We start from the raw sequence: 18,262 nt of genomic DNA on the forward strand, positions 1-18,262 counted from the left end.
CAATCAGCTCTGTAGGGCAGCAGGGACATTCGGCAGCATCCTGGGCGACTGAGCAGCCCTCTCTAGGACAGCACTGCTCACCCTAATCAAGGGGGGGGACTAGAAAAGGTGTCCCAAACATTGCCTGCCCTACAAACACCCGGTCAGCACACCGAGGCTGGCGGGTCATCCCCTTTAAGTGGTCGAAATAAAAGAAAAAATACAAAGAAACTCCTACTAGGAGCATGGAACATCAGGACATTACTTGACAGAGAGAATACCCCAAGACCTGAGAGAAGAACAGCTCTAATCAGTAAAGAACTGGCGTGATATAACATCGACATCACAGCATTAAGCAAAACACACTTACCAGAAGAGGGATCACTCAGCGAACCCACCACTGGATACACCTTCTTCTAGAAAGGTAGAGCCTCAAATGAAGACAGAATCCATGGTGTTGGCCTGGCTATCAAGACCAGTTTGCTCAAACAGCTGCCAGACTTGCCTGTGGGCATCAGTGAGAGGCTCATGAAGATCCGTTTGCCTCTCAGCAAAGACCGGTATGCCACAATCATCAGCGCATATGCCCCAACACTGACCAGCACAGAGGAGACCATCGAGCAGTTCTACTCTGACCTGAGTGCCTTCCTGCACTCAGTGCCCACAAATGACAAGCTGATACTACTGGGAGACTTCAACGCCTGCATTGGCCAGGACCATGAAAGATGGAAAGGAGTGCTTGGCAAACACGGCGTGGGCAAAATGAACAGCAACGGCCTACTGCTGCTCAGCAAATGCTCAGAGTTGGAACTCACCATCACGAACACTGTGTTCAGAATGGCGAACAAATACAAAACAACGTGGATGCACCCAAGATCAAAACAGTGGCATCTCATTGACTACATTATTGTACGCCGGTGAGACATCCAGGATGTACAGATCACCAGAGCCATGAGAGGAGCTGAATGCTGGACAGACCATCGATTGATTAGAGCGACTCTTCAAATGCGCATTGCACCTCGCCATCCAAAACACGCCCAGACAGTTCGTACATTTTACAATGTGAGTCATCTTAGAGATCCATCTTATTTGCAAACATTCCAGTCCTGCCTGGACAACAAGCTGTCTGCCAAGGGACCACTCACTGGAAGCTCAACCGAGAAATGGAACCAGTTCAGAGACGCAGTGAAGGAAACATCAAAGGCAGTCCTAGGCCCAAAACAACGCAACCACCAGGACTGGTTCGACGAGAATAACACTGCTATTGAAGACCTCCCAGCTACGATGGTCTGGACATGCCATCCACATGGACCCACAGCGAATACCAAGACAGGTATTCTACGGTGAACTGTCAGCTGGACTCAGGAAACAAGGCTGACCAAAGAAAAGATTCAAGGATCAGCTGAAGTCCAACTTGGAGTGGGCTGGCATTACACCAAAGCAGCTAGAACTCGCTGCCTCTGACAGAAGCAGCTGGCGAACCCACATTCACAATGCCGCCACCACCTTTGAAGATGAACGACGTCGACGTCTTGCAGCTGCGCGTGAACGCCGACACCAGGCCACAACCACACCTCCCGTAACAACTGGAGTCCCATGGCCCATGTGCCACAAACTCTGCACCTCAGCCTTTGGACTCCAAAGCCACATGAGGGTACACCGTAGATGAAACTGCACAAAGACAATAGTCATTCTCGATCACCAAGAGACTACTATATATATATAGAATATAAGAACTTTGAGGGCATAGATCATTTCCTTTTTGTTGGCTTTGTACACCTAGTCCTAGCACAATGCCTTGAACAAAGTAACCTCTTAATAAATAGTTTTTGAATAAACCCTACTCCAATAAATCCATTACAGTCCTCATTACCTAGATTAATCTCTGATACTGGCCAGGTATCCAAGAGAACAAACAGTCATGTAAATCTTGCTTAAATTGCAAGGGGACATTGATACCCCCCAGGGGTAAATCTTTATCAGTGGACTGGCACCTATCTGAAGTGGATCTGAGGGTTCAAAGTTCCTTCAGGAAGATCATTTAAAGATTAGAAGTTTCAAGAAGGCCCAGTGAATCTGAGGAGCAAACATTAATTCTCTTACATTCCCTAGTCTATATTATCTTTTAAAATCCCAGGTTCTATAAAGAGAGGATTAATTTGTATCCTCAATAGCCATTTAGAATCAACTATAATTTTCAGGAATTTGGGTATCAATAACAACCCATCATTTTAGCAATTTAATCTAATTTAAATAAGGACTTTCTTGGAGACACTATCAAAAATCCCTTCCTGCTCATCCTCCTTTCCACTGTCTTTTTCTATCTTTCTCTTCCTTCCTCTCTTTCCCTTTACTCCTCTGTCTTATGCTCTCTCTGTTGCTTGTAATATAACAAAATATACCAACAAAATGTAATATAGCAACATAATATAATATGAAATGCATCAAATAACATAACATGACACAACACATTACAGAACAATACAGTAGAATATGAAGTAATATAACACAGTATAATATAGTATAATGATACAATGTAATATACAATATGGTATTATATAACATAATATAATATAGTAGAGTTAAATTATATCTTGTATTGAAAGAATGAAATATAATGAAGGAAAACCTTGAACTAGTTTGTGACTTCTATCAACAGAGCTCCCTCAGAAATGGGACTAGCAGAGTAATCATAATCACTTGGCTTACAAAATACAGACATCTCTATTAGATGTGGGATTAAAATGAGGACTTCCCTTTGAATCAATTATACCCATTTCAGCAGTTGGAAAATCTTTTCTTCTGTCTTCCCTGATGAGGGAAATGATTTTTATTAGCTGAGTAACTAACTGATCATAATCAGAAGCAGAAAAACAAAATGGATTGAGGGCTGGATTAAGTGAGTCAGATCTCAATCAAAGTGTTCTTCTAATACATTTTGGCTATGTGACCTTGGGCAAGTTCCTTGATCTCTCAGTACCCTCTGGCAACTTCTCTTAACACTGTAAATTGCAGAAAAGTTGGTGATGCCAATTGAGCAATCTTCTTACCAGAAATTTCATCCATCAATGCAATCAGAGGTCCAAAACAAAGCTCAAAAATAGTCAAACAAATGGTAGTGATAGCCCACATTTCATAACACTAAAGTTTATGAAGCATTTTCACTACAACCTGTGTGGTGGAATTTTATTTTATTTGTGTCCACATTTATACTGCCCCAGAAATATGCGACCAGTCATAGCATGGATATGCGTCCACCTTCCATGGCTTAAGAAAAATACAAACAGGGCTAAAGGAGAGAAGACATGCAACTTAAAATATAGTTGATAAGTGCAGGCTCTAAGGTTTGGTTTTTTTTTTTAACTTTTTAGTTTTTTCTTTTTGCCAGGAAGGGAAGATCTCCAAGAGAATATGTTTCTTTGTGGCTGGGACTGTTTTGTTATTGTCTTTGTATCCCCAGAACCTATCATTGTGCCTGCCAGAGAGTAGGTACTTGATAAATATTTATTAATCGAATTGATTTCTCTGTATTGGGAAGTAATATATTTTGCTAACAGAAGTCATTTGTATCCTCTTCCTCTAGCAATATGAAAGCCAGGAAATAGAAGTGAATAAGAACATCAAGGGTAGCAAAGGTGGAAATGTTGATTGAATAGCTTTTCCAAGCTCACTGAGATGTAGGAGCCCAATAATCTTTTAAATTTATTGTAAACCTTTGTCTAGTGATGGATCAGCATCAGAGGTGCAAAGGCTCATGGATTTTCAGAAGTGAAAGGGACTCTAGAGATCACGTAGCCAGGCTTTAGCCAACTAAGCTCCAAAAATCTCCTCATCAGGAATTTCATCACCAAGTGATAATTAGCAACATGTTTTGCAATTGATTAAGGAGATAGGGGCATTGAATCGATTTCAAAATGAGAAAATTATACGTATACATATGTATGTGTATTTGTGTGTGTGAGTTTAATATGTGTAATCATATATCCTGCTTGTGGCTCCAGAAAGGAATTCAAGTAGTGTTTCTGTAATATAATACTTGTTCATCAGACAGATTGTTTCTATGGGGCTGTTTTGGTGATTTTTCTTTTTTCATTGCTGAGAGAGAGAAGAGAGGAAAGAAAGGAAAGAAAGAAGGTAGGAAGGAAAGAATCAGAGGAGGAGTACAGATTGGAAAGGAGAAAGTGCTTTGAGGAATGGAATGGAGTGAACAGGGTTTATCAGTACTGTGATTCATCTTTGAATCATGAAAAAAATAAAAGATTTCCAGAGAATAAACATAGTAGGTGACCAAAAGGGCAATTGGTATATACATGATGAGTATTGGGCTGCCAGATGTTAGCTATATAAATTCATTTGTAAGAACTGATATAAAACACATAGTCAGGGGCATGGGAGCCCAGCAAAAAGGTAGATAAGACATATAATAAGAATGTGAGATGACAAATGGACAGTACAAATTCTGCTTTGATACATCTGAAAAATTAAAAAACCAGAGGAAGGTCTCAGGCACCTTGGGTGGCTACTGTAGGAGGATTTACAGAAATACATGGAAAAGAATCACATAGAATAAATAATCACAGGGTTAGTTCAGATTATCTTGGTGGGAAAAAAAGTACTTATACCTATGAGATTGCAAATCTATGAATGTATTTAAATTTTTAAAAAACAGAGAAATAATTCAAAGATGCTAATAATGCAAGGTGTCCCAAAAGTATTAGTTTTATTGTAAGCTCTAACAGCTTCAGCTCTAAAAGCTTACAGTGGAACACCGTACCGTGTCCATCATCAAAAAAATAATTCTTCCATATGATGTGTTTCCCTTTGTTGGGACATCCTGACCTTTTTATGAATACTCTTATCTTAGTCTATGGTTTTAAAACATATTTGAAAGACATACAATCCAAAAAGCTGGATTTGCCTGTATCAACAATGCACTGCTCTGGCATTAAAAAATAAAACCAAAGGACCAAGGTCCCAGCAGGGGTCTCTCAATATTTTATTATGTTACTAAGTGGCTTCAATGCTCTGCTGTCATCAATTTCTCTCTGCATGAGAATTTTTCTTTTTGAACCCCCAAATATAGATATAATCTTGCCTTCAGCACAGAGGAAGAAAAAATGAAGTCAAAATGAAATCTAAAAGGTGATAAAAATAAAAAAGCTTACATGATTACAAGAGCATCTTGGGGCCAGCTCCAACCAACTACCTAAGAACTGATTTTTCAGTTTTCAGCAGGAGTATTTACAACTGGCAAATGCAACACATCAGGGCTTGATTTATTATTTTTTTTTATTGTCCAAAATTAAGAAAGTGGTGAAGAGAAAAGTTAATAATGCAAATGAACTTCAAAGTTTGTTGTTATTGTTAATTGTTTTGACAGCAAGTTGTTAAACATTTACCAGCACACCCTTGAGAGTAAACTTCAAGAAAGTGGGCCAGATGTGACTGGTAACATAGGAATGAGTTTAACTCTTCCAACAGAACATAAGCTTTTTTAGGGTAAATATTTTTTCAGTTTGGTCTTTGTTTTCTCAGTGCCTATAAAAATGTCTGGACACAAAAGACAGGTAATAAATTCTTATTGCTGTGTTTGTTACTGATCTAAAAGAAAAAGAAATTCTACTTTTAAATATATTGGGATCAAAACTTTTGAAGTGTTATAAATTTGGGTGAGAGGCTACTACAAAACTCAGTGCATATTATAGCTCAGGAAAAAAAAGAATTTCAAAGATGTTGAGGGACTTGTTCAAGGTTATAGAGCAAGTAAGTGATGGAACTGAGACAAACAGGGTTAAGTGACTTGCCCAGTGCCACACAGTCTGTGTGCATGTGTGTGTGTCTATTAGAGAGAAAGTGATATCAAAGGATCAGTTCATAGTACAAACTCTTTTCCAATTTTAATATTCCTTGAGCTTGATAAACCTTATGCTTTATCAAGATCTTTAACATAATAGAGCTGATTAAAAGAAGAGTAGGTGGAGACTGTAGTGGTAGCAGTTTCCTACAATGAAGTTCCCTATATCAGTAAAATCACAGTTTAATAGCATTTAATACACCACAGAAAATTAGCTAATAAAGACAAGTAAAAGAGAATCAAGACTGCTAGGCAATTCTGTGGCTTAGAAATAAGATAAATGTTGCCTGGGTGAATAAGGGAATATTTTAGAGAGATGCTGGCGAGATATAATCTGTCCTTTCTTTTCTATTCTTTCTCTCTCTCTCTTTTTGTGTGAATGTATGCTAGATATCCACTGGTTATAAAACAAGACATCTGGAAATTATTTTCATGATAAAACAAAGATTATAGTGCTTCCAGGGAATGGGTTATTTTCATGTGCTGCCACTTCAGTAGAGATTTCAATCCATGTAGGACATCCCTAAAAATAGTAAGATGTTTCCCTTTTTAATGATAGCAGTTAAAATGAGTACAATCTGATGAATTTTATAAGCCATGCTTAGACATACTCATGCACACACCTGAGTCGTATTTAGAGGCTTTGATTGTATTGGCGGTTAGAATCAGTGAAGTCATTTCAGGCAGGAGTAGGTTGTTGGTGGGGTAGGAGAATTGGTGGAATCAACCAGATGGACCATCAGGTGAGGACAACTATTTGGTCTCAACCAGTAGGTGTAGTTTATATGTATATGGAGACAGTGGAGGAGGGGAGACTTGTGCCTTATATTTACCAAAATGTATACTGTGTTGTGACAATTAAAAATTCTGAGAGACTCCTTCCAGGTAAGAAAGTCAATTTATTAATTAGGCTAGCAATAACTAACAAATTAGTTGGTCAGTGATATCTCTTGGTGATCAAATACAAAGACATTCAGTTATCTTGAGCTATTAAATATAATTTTAGAAACTCCTTATTCAGCCCTCTCCAAGACATCCCTCACTGGTGAATACCTAATGAGAAGGAGGAATAATTATTTACTGTCCCTCCCCAGTTCCTTTATGGTGCTGAAGGTTGACATGCAATTCTAATAGTCCTTGGTAATCTAGATGGGAAGATTGAGTTGGGTCTGGTTAGGTTTTTATGTCCATAGCTCATTTCAATGAGGGACCCAAGGATGCTGTTCTCCTGTCTGCAGATCCCAGTATTTGTTTATTGGGCAGGATTGAACTCACATCTTCAATTTCAGTCACTGCAAATTAGAAGATGCTCTGGGATTTAGAATTTGAAATGCATTCCTTGTCTTTGTTAGGAACAAATAAATGAGGAAAAGGTTTGAAAGACAGACCTGAGACTCAATTTAAAATTTAGAAAAAAAATGAAACTTTATTAGAAATAAATCTGTTAAGTGTTCCATAGTGCCCAAGAATTAAGTCCCATAGGTGCTCAGAGAAAATATTATGATCTAAGTGGGGACATATTATTTGATGGCTCACCTTCCACCTTGTCTGCCTATTATCTCAAGTTCCCAGAAAAAGTCAATATAACAAAAATAAGAGCATCTGGTAAGAATGCAATGGTTGGTAATTAATTAGCTTTGTCTTTAGCACTTCAGACAGATCACTGATGAGGGTGGTTGTGCTGTCATGTTCACTCAGGGCTATATTAAACAACTGGATGTTGACTTCATTAGACAAAAGAATCGTCATTTTGAATCATATAGATGGATATCGATGAAAGTGATCATAATTCTACTAGGGCAGAAACCCAGGACAGGTCTCTATAGAGATCACAGTCTCAAACCATAGGACTTCTCACCAATGTTGGTTCTCTTTTTATGTTTCTTGAATTGGCTTATTATCTATAGCATATTAAATACCATTGGATCAGATTTAACTTTATTGGTATAGGAAGTTCTATGGGGAAAACTCCTTCCACCATTGCAGATATGCCCTGACTCTGTAACTTAGATAGTTGCTTAGAGTTTTACCTAGAGAGGCACACTTAATGGAGAAGTGAAATGAGTTGTCTAGAGTCACACAGCAAATATGTGACTGAGGTAGAACTTGAACCTAGGTGTTATTGATCCTGAGACCTGCTCCCTTTCCACTATACCATGCTGTCTCTCATCTGAATCATGTAATGTTAAATTAATATTAAATAAATTAGTTATACATATAATTAATCATATAAATATAAATCAAATAAATAAATAGATGAACTAATAAATAATTAAATAAGTCCAAATTATCTTTAGGAGAGAAGACAATTTGTCAAGCATCCTATTGGGCAGAATGCATATTGCCTCAATTTCCTCATCTGTAAAATGAACTGGAGAAGGAAATGTCAAACCATTTCAGTTTTTCTGCTGGAAAAACCTCAAATGGGGTCATGAAGAGGGAACATGACTGAAATAACTGAGCAATAAACAATTCCTTTTAAGGAAAAGACTTTTTGAAACACCAGATCTCCAAACTTAATAACACTTCCACTATTAGGCTAATTCCCTGATTTCTGCCACTTTATTCCAATATAAATTTCCACACTCAAAAGTCTAGTGGAAAGAGTCCTGTATTATTTGAGAGCCTGGGTTCATATTGAGGCTCTGTATTTACTACTCTTTTTCTCTCTGCATCTCAGTGTTAGTTTTTTTTTTGTTTGTTTGTTTTGTTTTTAATCTATAAAATGTAAGGATATGACTAGGTGATTTCTAAGGTCCCTTCCTATTCTATTGCTTTCTGTGATTCTAGAGTATATAACTAGGTGAGGACCAACCAGAGGCAGGGACAAAACTAGGATCAGAACAAAGCTGAGAGGGACAAGAACCAGAGCCAGAGGTTACTATTTCTGTTCAAAGGTAGGGAGATCAGCAAAGCATCAAGACAAAGATGCAAAGACAGATAAACAGAGACACACAGTGAAAGACACAGAGAGACCATCTTACAAGAAAGAGGCCACTCCACAGAGATGAAGAAAGAGAGCATGCCAGGAGATGGAGATACATTCCTTTTAAGGTCTACTACTGCATATGGCAGCTCAGTGGCCCATCTGCTGTGCATATGCACCTAAACATATATGTGATATACACCTATGTACATATATGTGTATGTATATTTGCATATACATATGTATATGTATACATATATATTCATATTCTTTGCAGCTTAGAGAATTAGAGAGTAACCTACAATACTGAGAGGTAAAGTAAATCGCACAGAGTCACACAGACAGTCTCTGTGATAGACAGGACTTGAATCCAAGGCTTCCTGGTTTCAAAGCTGTCTCTCCACTATATCAAGCTTTCATATTTTTATGGGCATACACCTACAGAATATAACTCATATAACTTTTCAAAGTCTATATAGGCAAGATAACACACACACACACACACACACACACATCCCTATACTCACACTGGATAGTTCTGTCCACATCTCTTAACATGTTTCTGCCTTTCCAAGACAAATAAAAAAGATCTCTGCAAAGCAAAAAGGCAAATGTCTTTCCAGGAGCTGATTTCTTCATACTTTAATACATTTTTCTATTTTCTTTCTAATGTAAGCCCTAAACAGAGTCATAGGAAATATTTCTAGTTAACATTTCTACAATGCATATGTATAGTATATATATAATAGGTACACCACATATAACATATGTGTGTAGTTAATCTATACATACATATATGCATGTACATACCCACATGGAAATATGTACACACAAATATGCAGTATACATCCACACATGTGCATGTGGCATGTACAAATGTGTGTGAATGTATATACCTAGGTTTTTATATACTTGTGTGTATATGTGCATGTATAAATATATGCATGAGAGTATGAATATAGAAGTAAAATTGATCTACATCACATTTACACATACATGTATACATGTATGTATATTGTGTGCATCTGTGTATATATGGGAAGTCCTTATAGTTTTTATGTGACATTATATATGATCATGATATATACACATAGACGTGCGAATCCCCCAAAGTATTTGTATGTGTGTGTTCACACATACACGCACTGGAGCACCGTTCAATGTGTGTACACTTTAAAATCAGTTCCCTGTGTAGAAGATGCCAGAGCATCTTAGAGGTTCAAAGGCTTCTGGGTGGAGAAAAGTTAATAATCCCCTTTCCTTGATACAAAAAGAGATCCAGCCATGCGATTCTATGTACCTGCAAGAGACAGCTCACAGCACACTTTTTGCTTCAATTCTAATGTTTTTTGAGCTTTCAGATTGTCTTGCTAATGGTTTAGCGAGTTCTTTAGTGTAATGGAGCTGACTGAAAGTAAGCCTAGCAACCCCAAAAGTATTAAGATATGCCTCATTTTCTAATTCGACCAGCCAAAATGAATGCAATCTGGTAAATATTAGTCTGCTCGTTGTTTTTTCCTCGGCAGTGTTTGGAGCCTGTGGCTAAGTGTCTGGTGTATTTGCTGGTAAATTGAATGTGTCCCTCAGGCCAAGCAGTCAGGCTGGGCAGGTGTGAGGTAAGGGAGATCTATTAGTGCATCTAACCAAAGGGGTCCATCAGGTGCTGACTCCTGCTGAGGCATGATTAATTCTGTCAGTAGTTAGCAGGTTGGCAGATCAGAATATAAGATGTTTAGGTTGAGGTTGCCACTCAAGGCGATTTGAGATAGGAAGCAAGCAAATCAGGTCCCTGTATAGGCAATGCCCTGGGAACCAATAGCTTAAAGGTATGGAATAAGCAGGTAGGGAAATTTGAACATATGAAAAGCGGACTTTATCCCAAAGGAATTTAATTCATTTCAACAAGCTGTGTTCGGTACTGGGGTTACAACAAGAAAAACAAAAAGCTTCTACTTTCAAGATCCTGATATCTTACTGGAAGGAAATAGTAGACAGAAACTATATGAAGAATAAGTAAAGTTATTTCAGGGATATATCAAGAACACTGGCACGTGGGAGTTGCAATGGATAGAGTACCAGACCAGGAGTTAGGAACATTCATCTTCCAGAATTCTAATTTGATTTCAGATGCTTAGTAGTTGTGTGATCCTAGGCAAGTCATTTGACCCTGTTTGCTTCAGTTTCCTCATTTGTACAATGAGCCAGAGAAGGAAATGGCAAACCACTCGAGTATCTTTCCCAAGAAAACCCCAAATGGGGTCACAAAGAATTGGATATGACTCAAACAACCAAGAAATAACCATGGGGGTAACATTAACAGCTAGTTAACTGTTTTGAAGGTGAAACCGGGGCTCATCTTTAAAGAGAAATAGAGATTCTAAGAGATAGAGATGAAGAGGGAAAGCGTTCTAAGAATTAGAGAGTTTGTACAAAAGCATATAGTCAGGAGTTGGAATATCAGGTTTGAGATAGACTAGGTAGGCAAGGTGAGGCAATTTGACCAGAGGGTAGAATGTGTTTGTGAGGGAAAACGGCATGAAATAAGTCTGGAAAGACAGGTTAGATTCAGATTGTGGAGGCTCAAAATGTCAAACATAAGAGCTTGTGTTTAATAAAAGAAGTGAGAGGAAGACTCTGAAGCTTCTTGAGCTAGGGCATGAAGTAATCAGACTTGGACTTTATAAATATTAATTAGGCAGCTGTGCAGATTAGAGGTGAGAGAATGAAGGCAAGGAATCAATCAGGAGCTGATTACAATAGCCTAGAAAGAGGTGTTGAAGGTCTAAACAAAGGTGGTAGTAATGTGAATGGAGAGATGGATGGGAGAAATGTGGCAAAGAAGGTATCTATAGGATGTAGCAACTGATGGGATACTGGGGAGGGGAGAAAAATTTGAGAGTTCAGAATGATCCAGAGACTAATTTTCCCCTGTCTGTCAAGGGTGCAACTATATTTCCGGTCAAAAAGAAACTGAGGGATATTCCTCAATAGGAGAATGACTGAAAAAAAAATTGTGGTATGTGATTGTTACAATGTTAAGTCATTTTTCATTTTTGTCCAATTTTTCCTGATCCCATCCCTTTTAGGGTTTTCTTGTGAAAGATACTGGTGTGATTTGCTATTTCCTTCTACAACTCATTTAACAGAGGAGAGAACTGAGGCAAATAGGGTTAAGTGACTTGCCTAGGGTCACACAGCTAGTAAGGGTCTAAGTTCAGATTTGAACTACCCTTTCCTCTTTCTCAGTAACCTGGGAAGCTGTGTTCCAGATTGCAATGTTGATTTGATTACATTGGAGGAAAGGGTAGGAATTTAAAAAATTCTGGGCCTAAAGTGACTAGCCTATTAGGAGACCTGTTAATGAGGATTCCAAGGCTACTTGTTATAGGACACTGGATTTACTCACTTTTTCTAACCAGCCAGAATAAATTTGTCTCAGGACAGATTAGATTAGATTATGACTAGATCAATCACTTTCTGGGTGGGAGTGGAGAGAAATTGTGATCTCTGGTCCTGAGACAGTCTGAAAGATCAAGTGTCGAGGAAGGGAGGGTCAAGATATAGTCCTGGAAGATACATACATACATATATATATACATACATACATACATACATACTCTCAATAGATAGATAGATAGATAGATAGATAGATAGATAGATAGATAGATAGATAGATAGATAGATAGATAGATTCCCTCTGGTGATAAGGCAATTATTTACTCACCATTTCCCTCATTATGGATATCTCTAAGGCTGACTCCAGCTCAGATAATAATTCCCATCCTATGTCTATGCTAGGTTATGGATCCTTAAAGATTCAGTCTAATATCTATCAAGGTTACTGTAAGAGAGAATTTTACAAAAGGAGAGAAAAAATCAGATCCAGCAATGCAAAGGAACAGCCCAAGCAAGGGAAAGGCAAGGAAGACTCAAGATTCCAGGAAGGAATAGAAGAGCTGAGAGAATTCAAAACTGCCAGCTTACTTCTGATCAGCTCTCTGCTGGAATGGATGGTCTGAGGGGAGGACCTCTGAGGTAGAGGATCCCTCTGGACATTAACTACCTTTCAGTGAACCCCTAAATCTCTCTTTAAAACTGAAGACAAAAGTAGACTGCAACTATAGAATATGAGAAGATCTCTCTTTCCCCTAATTGTCCTGAACCTCAACTCATAGCCAGATTAAGTTAGGAGGAAGAACAAACCCAACAACTGACCAAAAGAAGGCTCAGGCAGCTAGTCTGAACCCCTCAGGATTTGGGGGGGAGGTCAGTTGCTAATATTTAGGGATTCCTATCTCCCACTTTCCTCACCCAATACCCTCACTCTCCCTGCCCTGTGTGTTCTCAAGAATAAAGTGTTACCATTTAGATCAAGTCTTCCTGCTTGCTGATATCAAAGAAGGAGACTGAAGATTTGGGGAGAATCATACCATTCCCCAAAAGGGAGAACTAGTTCAATACCAGGGCTGAGAATTGAACTAAGTCTCAAAGGGAAAGGTGGCAGTTGGGATATTGGGAAGATCCAGAGTCAGGAAATTTACCTGCCTCTCAACATCTAAGATCAAGAAGGGAGGCAGTGGGTCATTTCTTTAAGACTTCCTTCTGCAGTCCTTAACCTCTATCTCCCAAACCCAATCTCTGAGGAGACGTATTCTGGCCCTCTGGAAGACAAATTGTGCTATCTTCCCCAAAGGGAAGAAAGGAGGAAATGTTTGTGTGTGTGTGACCTCCTTCTGGTTATATATTATACTACCGAGGTTCAATTCACTGGATCAGAAATATTAATAGCAAAGTCCAATGATTATTGATGACTATCTCATCCAGTGTCTGGTAATTATATATAACATAGACCTAATGTTGCTTTTCATATTGCAGTGGACAGTCAGATGAGCACTTACTGGGTTTTGTCAGTTCTCTTGGTGGTAGAACGAGGAGGATGGCTCTGGCTCTAATGCACAGCCTTGATATTAAATTAACAGTGCAGGTGTCAAGGCAATGAACAGGACATTTATTCAACTGTCATAAAAGATAGCATTTGTAAATACTTTAAACCCCTTAAGATTATATAACCGCTAGCTATTATTATTATTATCATCATCATCATCTCAACTGGTTTAAGGCTTCTGCAAAATCTAGGGTTTTCCAGAATATTAGAAGCAAGATCTAACCCAGGCTTATCTTATAGATCCCATTAAGTAACCTTTGGTCAGGAGTTCAGGCATGCTGCATTTTCCAGGTAATGATAAAGGTTCTGGATATCTTTAACATGAATAGTTTATCCCATTTGGCTCATATTTCCAGGAAGTTGAGACCTCCAGAAATGTTTTAAGGGAAGGATCTTCAGAGCAGAGGATCCTTCCCCCAACCAGAATTCCAGTATGTTGAGATTAGTGGGTAGTACAGTATTCTTTGCTTTGAATTTATGTTGCCCTTTGAGAAATCAAGTCCCCTGACACTCAGTAGAAACCTCTCCAGGGATCCTCAAGTTCTTCTTTCAGAGTTGAAAAAAGCTCCTTCCTAGTACTGGGGATGAGTGCTCTCTGGAGGGTTTCTGGTCTGGGCCTTGACACTTCCCCTCTTCTGTGAGTTTCATCAGTAAAGAGAAGAGCCAATAATACTCTTTTCTTTAGAATGATTCTATAGATAAAAAATCGAATAACATATGCCCTTTTTATGATGTTCTCAACACTTAATTTACTGTATGCCATTCTGTGTTGTAAAGGAAGCATAATATAGTGGGCTGGTGCTGCGATTGATTCTTTACAATTATGTTTGACTCTTCGTGATCCCATATGGGTTTTCTTGGCAAAGATACTGGAGTAGTTTGCCATTTCCTTCTCCCACTCATTTTACCGATGAGGAGACTGAGGCAAACAAAGTTAAGTGACTAGCCCAGCATTATACATCTGAGGGAAGATTTAAACTCAGAAAGATGAGTCTTCCTGACTAGATCCAGCTCTCTCTCCACTGTGTTGCCCAACTGCCTTTTATAGCGGACAGGTGACCATCCTACTCCCACCCTCACCCCCACCCCACCCCTGAATCAGGAAAAGTAATAGCTTTTTGCACATATCGGCCTTGTGACTTTGGTCAAATCACTTAACTCTCAGTAGTCAAGGCAACTCTTTGAGACTTTCCCAATTGTAGAGAGGATGGGATGTGCATTGACAGTTTCCTCACCTGGGAATTCTCTATACCAAATAAAAGCACAAACCCCTTCCTCATCCCCGTCTATGTAGGAGACCGAGTTTTGGAATCTACAGTATCAGTCAATTCCCCCCTTTGAGTAGTGTGCCTGGGCCAGATTTTTAGCTAACTTTATGAACTTTTTTTCTGTGCCTCAAACAAACAAACAAAAAAATTTACCACCAGACACTCCATTTGGTCATTCCCCTTGTGCCCTCCTCTTTCTGGGTGCCCATGACCATTTTCAGCCCTTTTCCTGGTTCCTTAACCCTGAGTTCATTGACCTGGAAAGTTCATCTACTGTTATGATAATGTGAGCTGCCTGTTTGTGTGTAGATGGAGGAAAGGGTGAAGAGAGGAATCATGTGCCCAGTGTGTGTGGGAACCAAAACTCTGATTGCCCAACAAAGAGAGAAGAATTAGAATTCAGGTTCTCCCCCTTCCCCCCCACAGACAGGCCTCCATCCCACCTACCCCCTCTCACTGAATAGAGACTCCACAGGGCAGAGTAAGAGGCACCCATGGAAAGGCTGTCCACCCACCTATTGATTGTCCTTTTAAAACTCCCAGCACCAAAAGGCAGACATGAGAAGAGCTGGAGTTGATGGGAAAGAGGGAGGAAGTGGGCAGGAGACCTTAACAGCAAGGGAATAAGTGTGTTTTCTTCCTCTCACATTCATTAGCGAGTGGCTTAGTCATGGATAAGAAACAGCCTTGTTCTCTGGGCCATAGTCCTGCTGGCTCCCTGTCGACCCTGGTGTGCTTGTTAATTGGTCTCCATTTCTTTCTTCACTACAGGACAGTTTTCCTGCTCGCTTTGGAGGAGTCCATTTTGTCAATCAACCCTGGTACATTCACGCCTTGTACACACTAATCAAACCATTCCTCAAAGACAAGACAAGGAAAAGGGTAATTAAAGAAAGATTTCAATGTGCATGTCTTTATTTATATATTTATATTTATAAATATACAAAGCAAGAAATTTGTCGGGATTTCTGTCATGTCTTTTCTTTGCTGGGCTCTCTCAAGTCCTCTTTTTTTATTTCTCTGTGTGATGGGTATTTTTGTGTAGCCACTGAGTGTTAGAGCCTCAGCTGGAGTTTGCAAATAGCCTGGATTTAATCAATAATTCAGCAGAATTGGGTTGTTTTCAGAGCCCCAGACACAAACCGGGAAAATGTTGATGGTCTTTGAGGAGCAGATGCCTGTTTTCACATAAAGGCTTTTGAGAGAAAACCATGAGGTCAAACAGTTTCCTAAACCTGAAATATTTTAAGAGCTCCAGTTTTGTCCTCTAAATTTACTAGCACCCCAAGGTATGTTTATAAGTTGGTTCCTTCCTTTGCTCTTAGTTTCTAGTTCCTCCTAGTAGACTTTTCAAGTCTATCACTATTTGATTTACACACAAAATATATGGGGAAAAAAATTGGTAGGAGTTATGATTTCAAAGGTGGAGGGAACTTCTGATGTGAAAACTTCTTCCAGAGAATGCAGATGTGAATGGACCAACTTCATCTGTAACTTCTAGTTTTAGAAAGTTGTTGGGGCCTTAAGGGGGTCAAATTAATTGCTAGCAACCCACAAATTACTATTCATCAGAAACACAATTTGAATACAGATCCTCTTGACTCCAATGACAGACCTCTGGCAATCAGCAAGCATAAATTAAGAACTTATTATGGGTCAGACACCATGTAAAGCCCTAAGGTACAAGACACAAAATGAAACAGTCCCCATCATCGATAAGCTTACATTCTAAAAAGGAAGACATGTATCCAAATAGGCATATACAGTATCAATACAGAGTAGAGAGAATATACATTGGACGAAGGTGTCAACAGCTGGGGGACTAGGAAAGGTTTTCTACAAAAGGTTGTATTTGAGGGGAGTCTTAAAGGAAGCAAGGGATTCTATAAAGTAGAAGTGAGGAAGGTGAACAAGCTCGACATGGGAATTAGCTCAGAGCAAAGGTATGAAGATGAGAGAGAGCATCCTGAGCAAGAATGTAGGAGGCAAAGAAGTCTGGGAGAGTATCAAGGGATCAGTTTTTAAAAGCTTTATATCCCAAAGGTGTTTAGAGTTGATTTTTGAGGTAACTGGGAACCATTGGGGTTTATAGAATAATATAGTAAGACCTGTGCTTTGGGAATATTACTTTGATAGTTATATAAAGGTTGGATTATGTAGTGGGTGGATTAGAACTGGGACAGATGAGGTAAAGAGATCAATTAGAAGCCTACTGCAATAGTCCAGATAAAATGTGATGAGAGACTGAAGAAGGGAGATAACTTTGTTAGTGGAGAGACAGATAAATAGTTGAGAAATGTCATAGACACTGAAATTGGGTAATAATGAGGAGTTGAAGCCCATGGTAAGATTGTGAACCCGGCTGACTAGGAACATGGTGATGTCCTCAATAGTAATAAGGAAGTTTGAAATAAGGGTGAGTTTAGAGGGGGGAAAATAATAACTAACCATTAAATAGGGTTTATTGTGTGCCAGGTACCATGCTAAATACAGTATTATCAAATTATTGTCTTATTTGATCATCCCAAGAGCTATGCAAGAACTAATAGTCCCGTTCCCTTTCCTAAGCAACAAATACATTTTTTATTCTGACACAAATCAGAACATTTCTTCTTCAAATTCACTTATAGCAGCCATGTATCTAAATATAATTCCCAAATTATGGAAAAGAGAGCAAGAGCAAGAGGAGTGGGGACTGGAGAAAGGACAAAGGGAGAGATAAAGAGGGAGAGGGGAGAATAAAGAGAGAGGGAGGAAGAAAAAGGAGGATGAGAAAAGGAAGGGAAGAGAAAAGGGAAAGAGGGGAAAGAGAAACACAGAGAGAGAGAGAGAGAGAGAGAGAGAGAGAGAGAGAGAGAGAGAGAGAGAGAGAGAGAGAGAGAGAGAGTCATAGACAAGATATAGCACATAAAAAGCAAAAACGAAGTCACCTTAGCAGGGAACTTTACAAACTGAGATAAAGGGGGAGTGGGGGGAGGTGGTGATATGGAAGGCAGCCATGTTAGTGGAATAAACAGGAGACTTGTTCATGATGATTGATTATAGGAACTTGAAATGTTTGGCCTGGAAAAGAGAATACTCACAAGAGACCTGAGAGGTATATTCAAGCACCTGAAGGGCTATCATGTGGATGGAGGATTATACTTGCTTTTCTTCCTCTCATAAGGAAGAACTGAATGCATTGGATAATACTGAAAAGGAAAGCATATTTTGGCATTAGTGTAAGGAATTTGTGGATACCATCCTAATATTTAGTGCTACTTATAATTAAAATGGGAGTAGTGGAGTTT

At 39.0% G+C, this 18,262-nt stretch overlaps 1 protein-coding gene across 1 annotated transcript in view; it reads left to right on the forward strand.

The window, feature by feature from the left end:
- Positions 1-18,262, forward strand: part of CLVS1 (clavesin 1) — a 226,707-nt gene that overhangs the window by 183,178 nt on the left and 25,267 nt on the right. The window contains exon 4 of the mRNA XM_001379352.4: positions 15,744-15,854. Coding sequence (XP_001379389.1) covers positions 15,744-15,854 — 111 coding nt within the window. The remainder of the gene's footprint in view (positions 1-15,743; positions 15,855-18,262) is intronic.

Source organism: Monodelphis domestica, chromosome 3, assembly GCF_027887165.1.
Source record: "Monodelphis domestica isolate mMonDom1 chromosome 3, mMonDom1.pri, whole genome shotgun sequence".
In the NCBI taxonomy this organism is placed as follows: Eukaryota; Metazoa; Chordata; class Mammalia; order Didelphimorphia; family Didelphidae; genus Monodelphis; species Monodelphis domestica.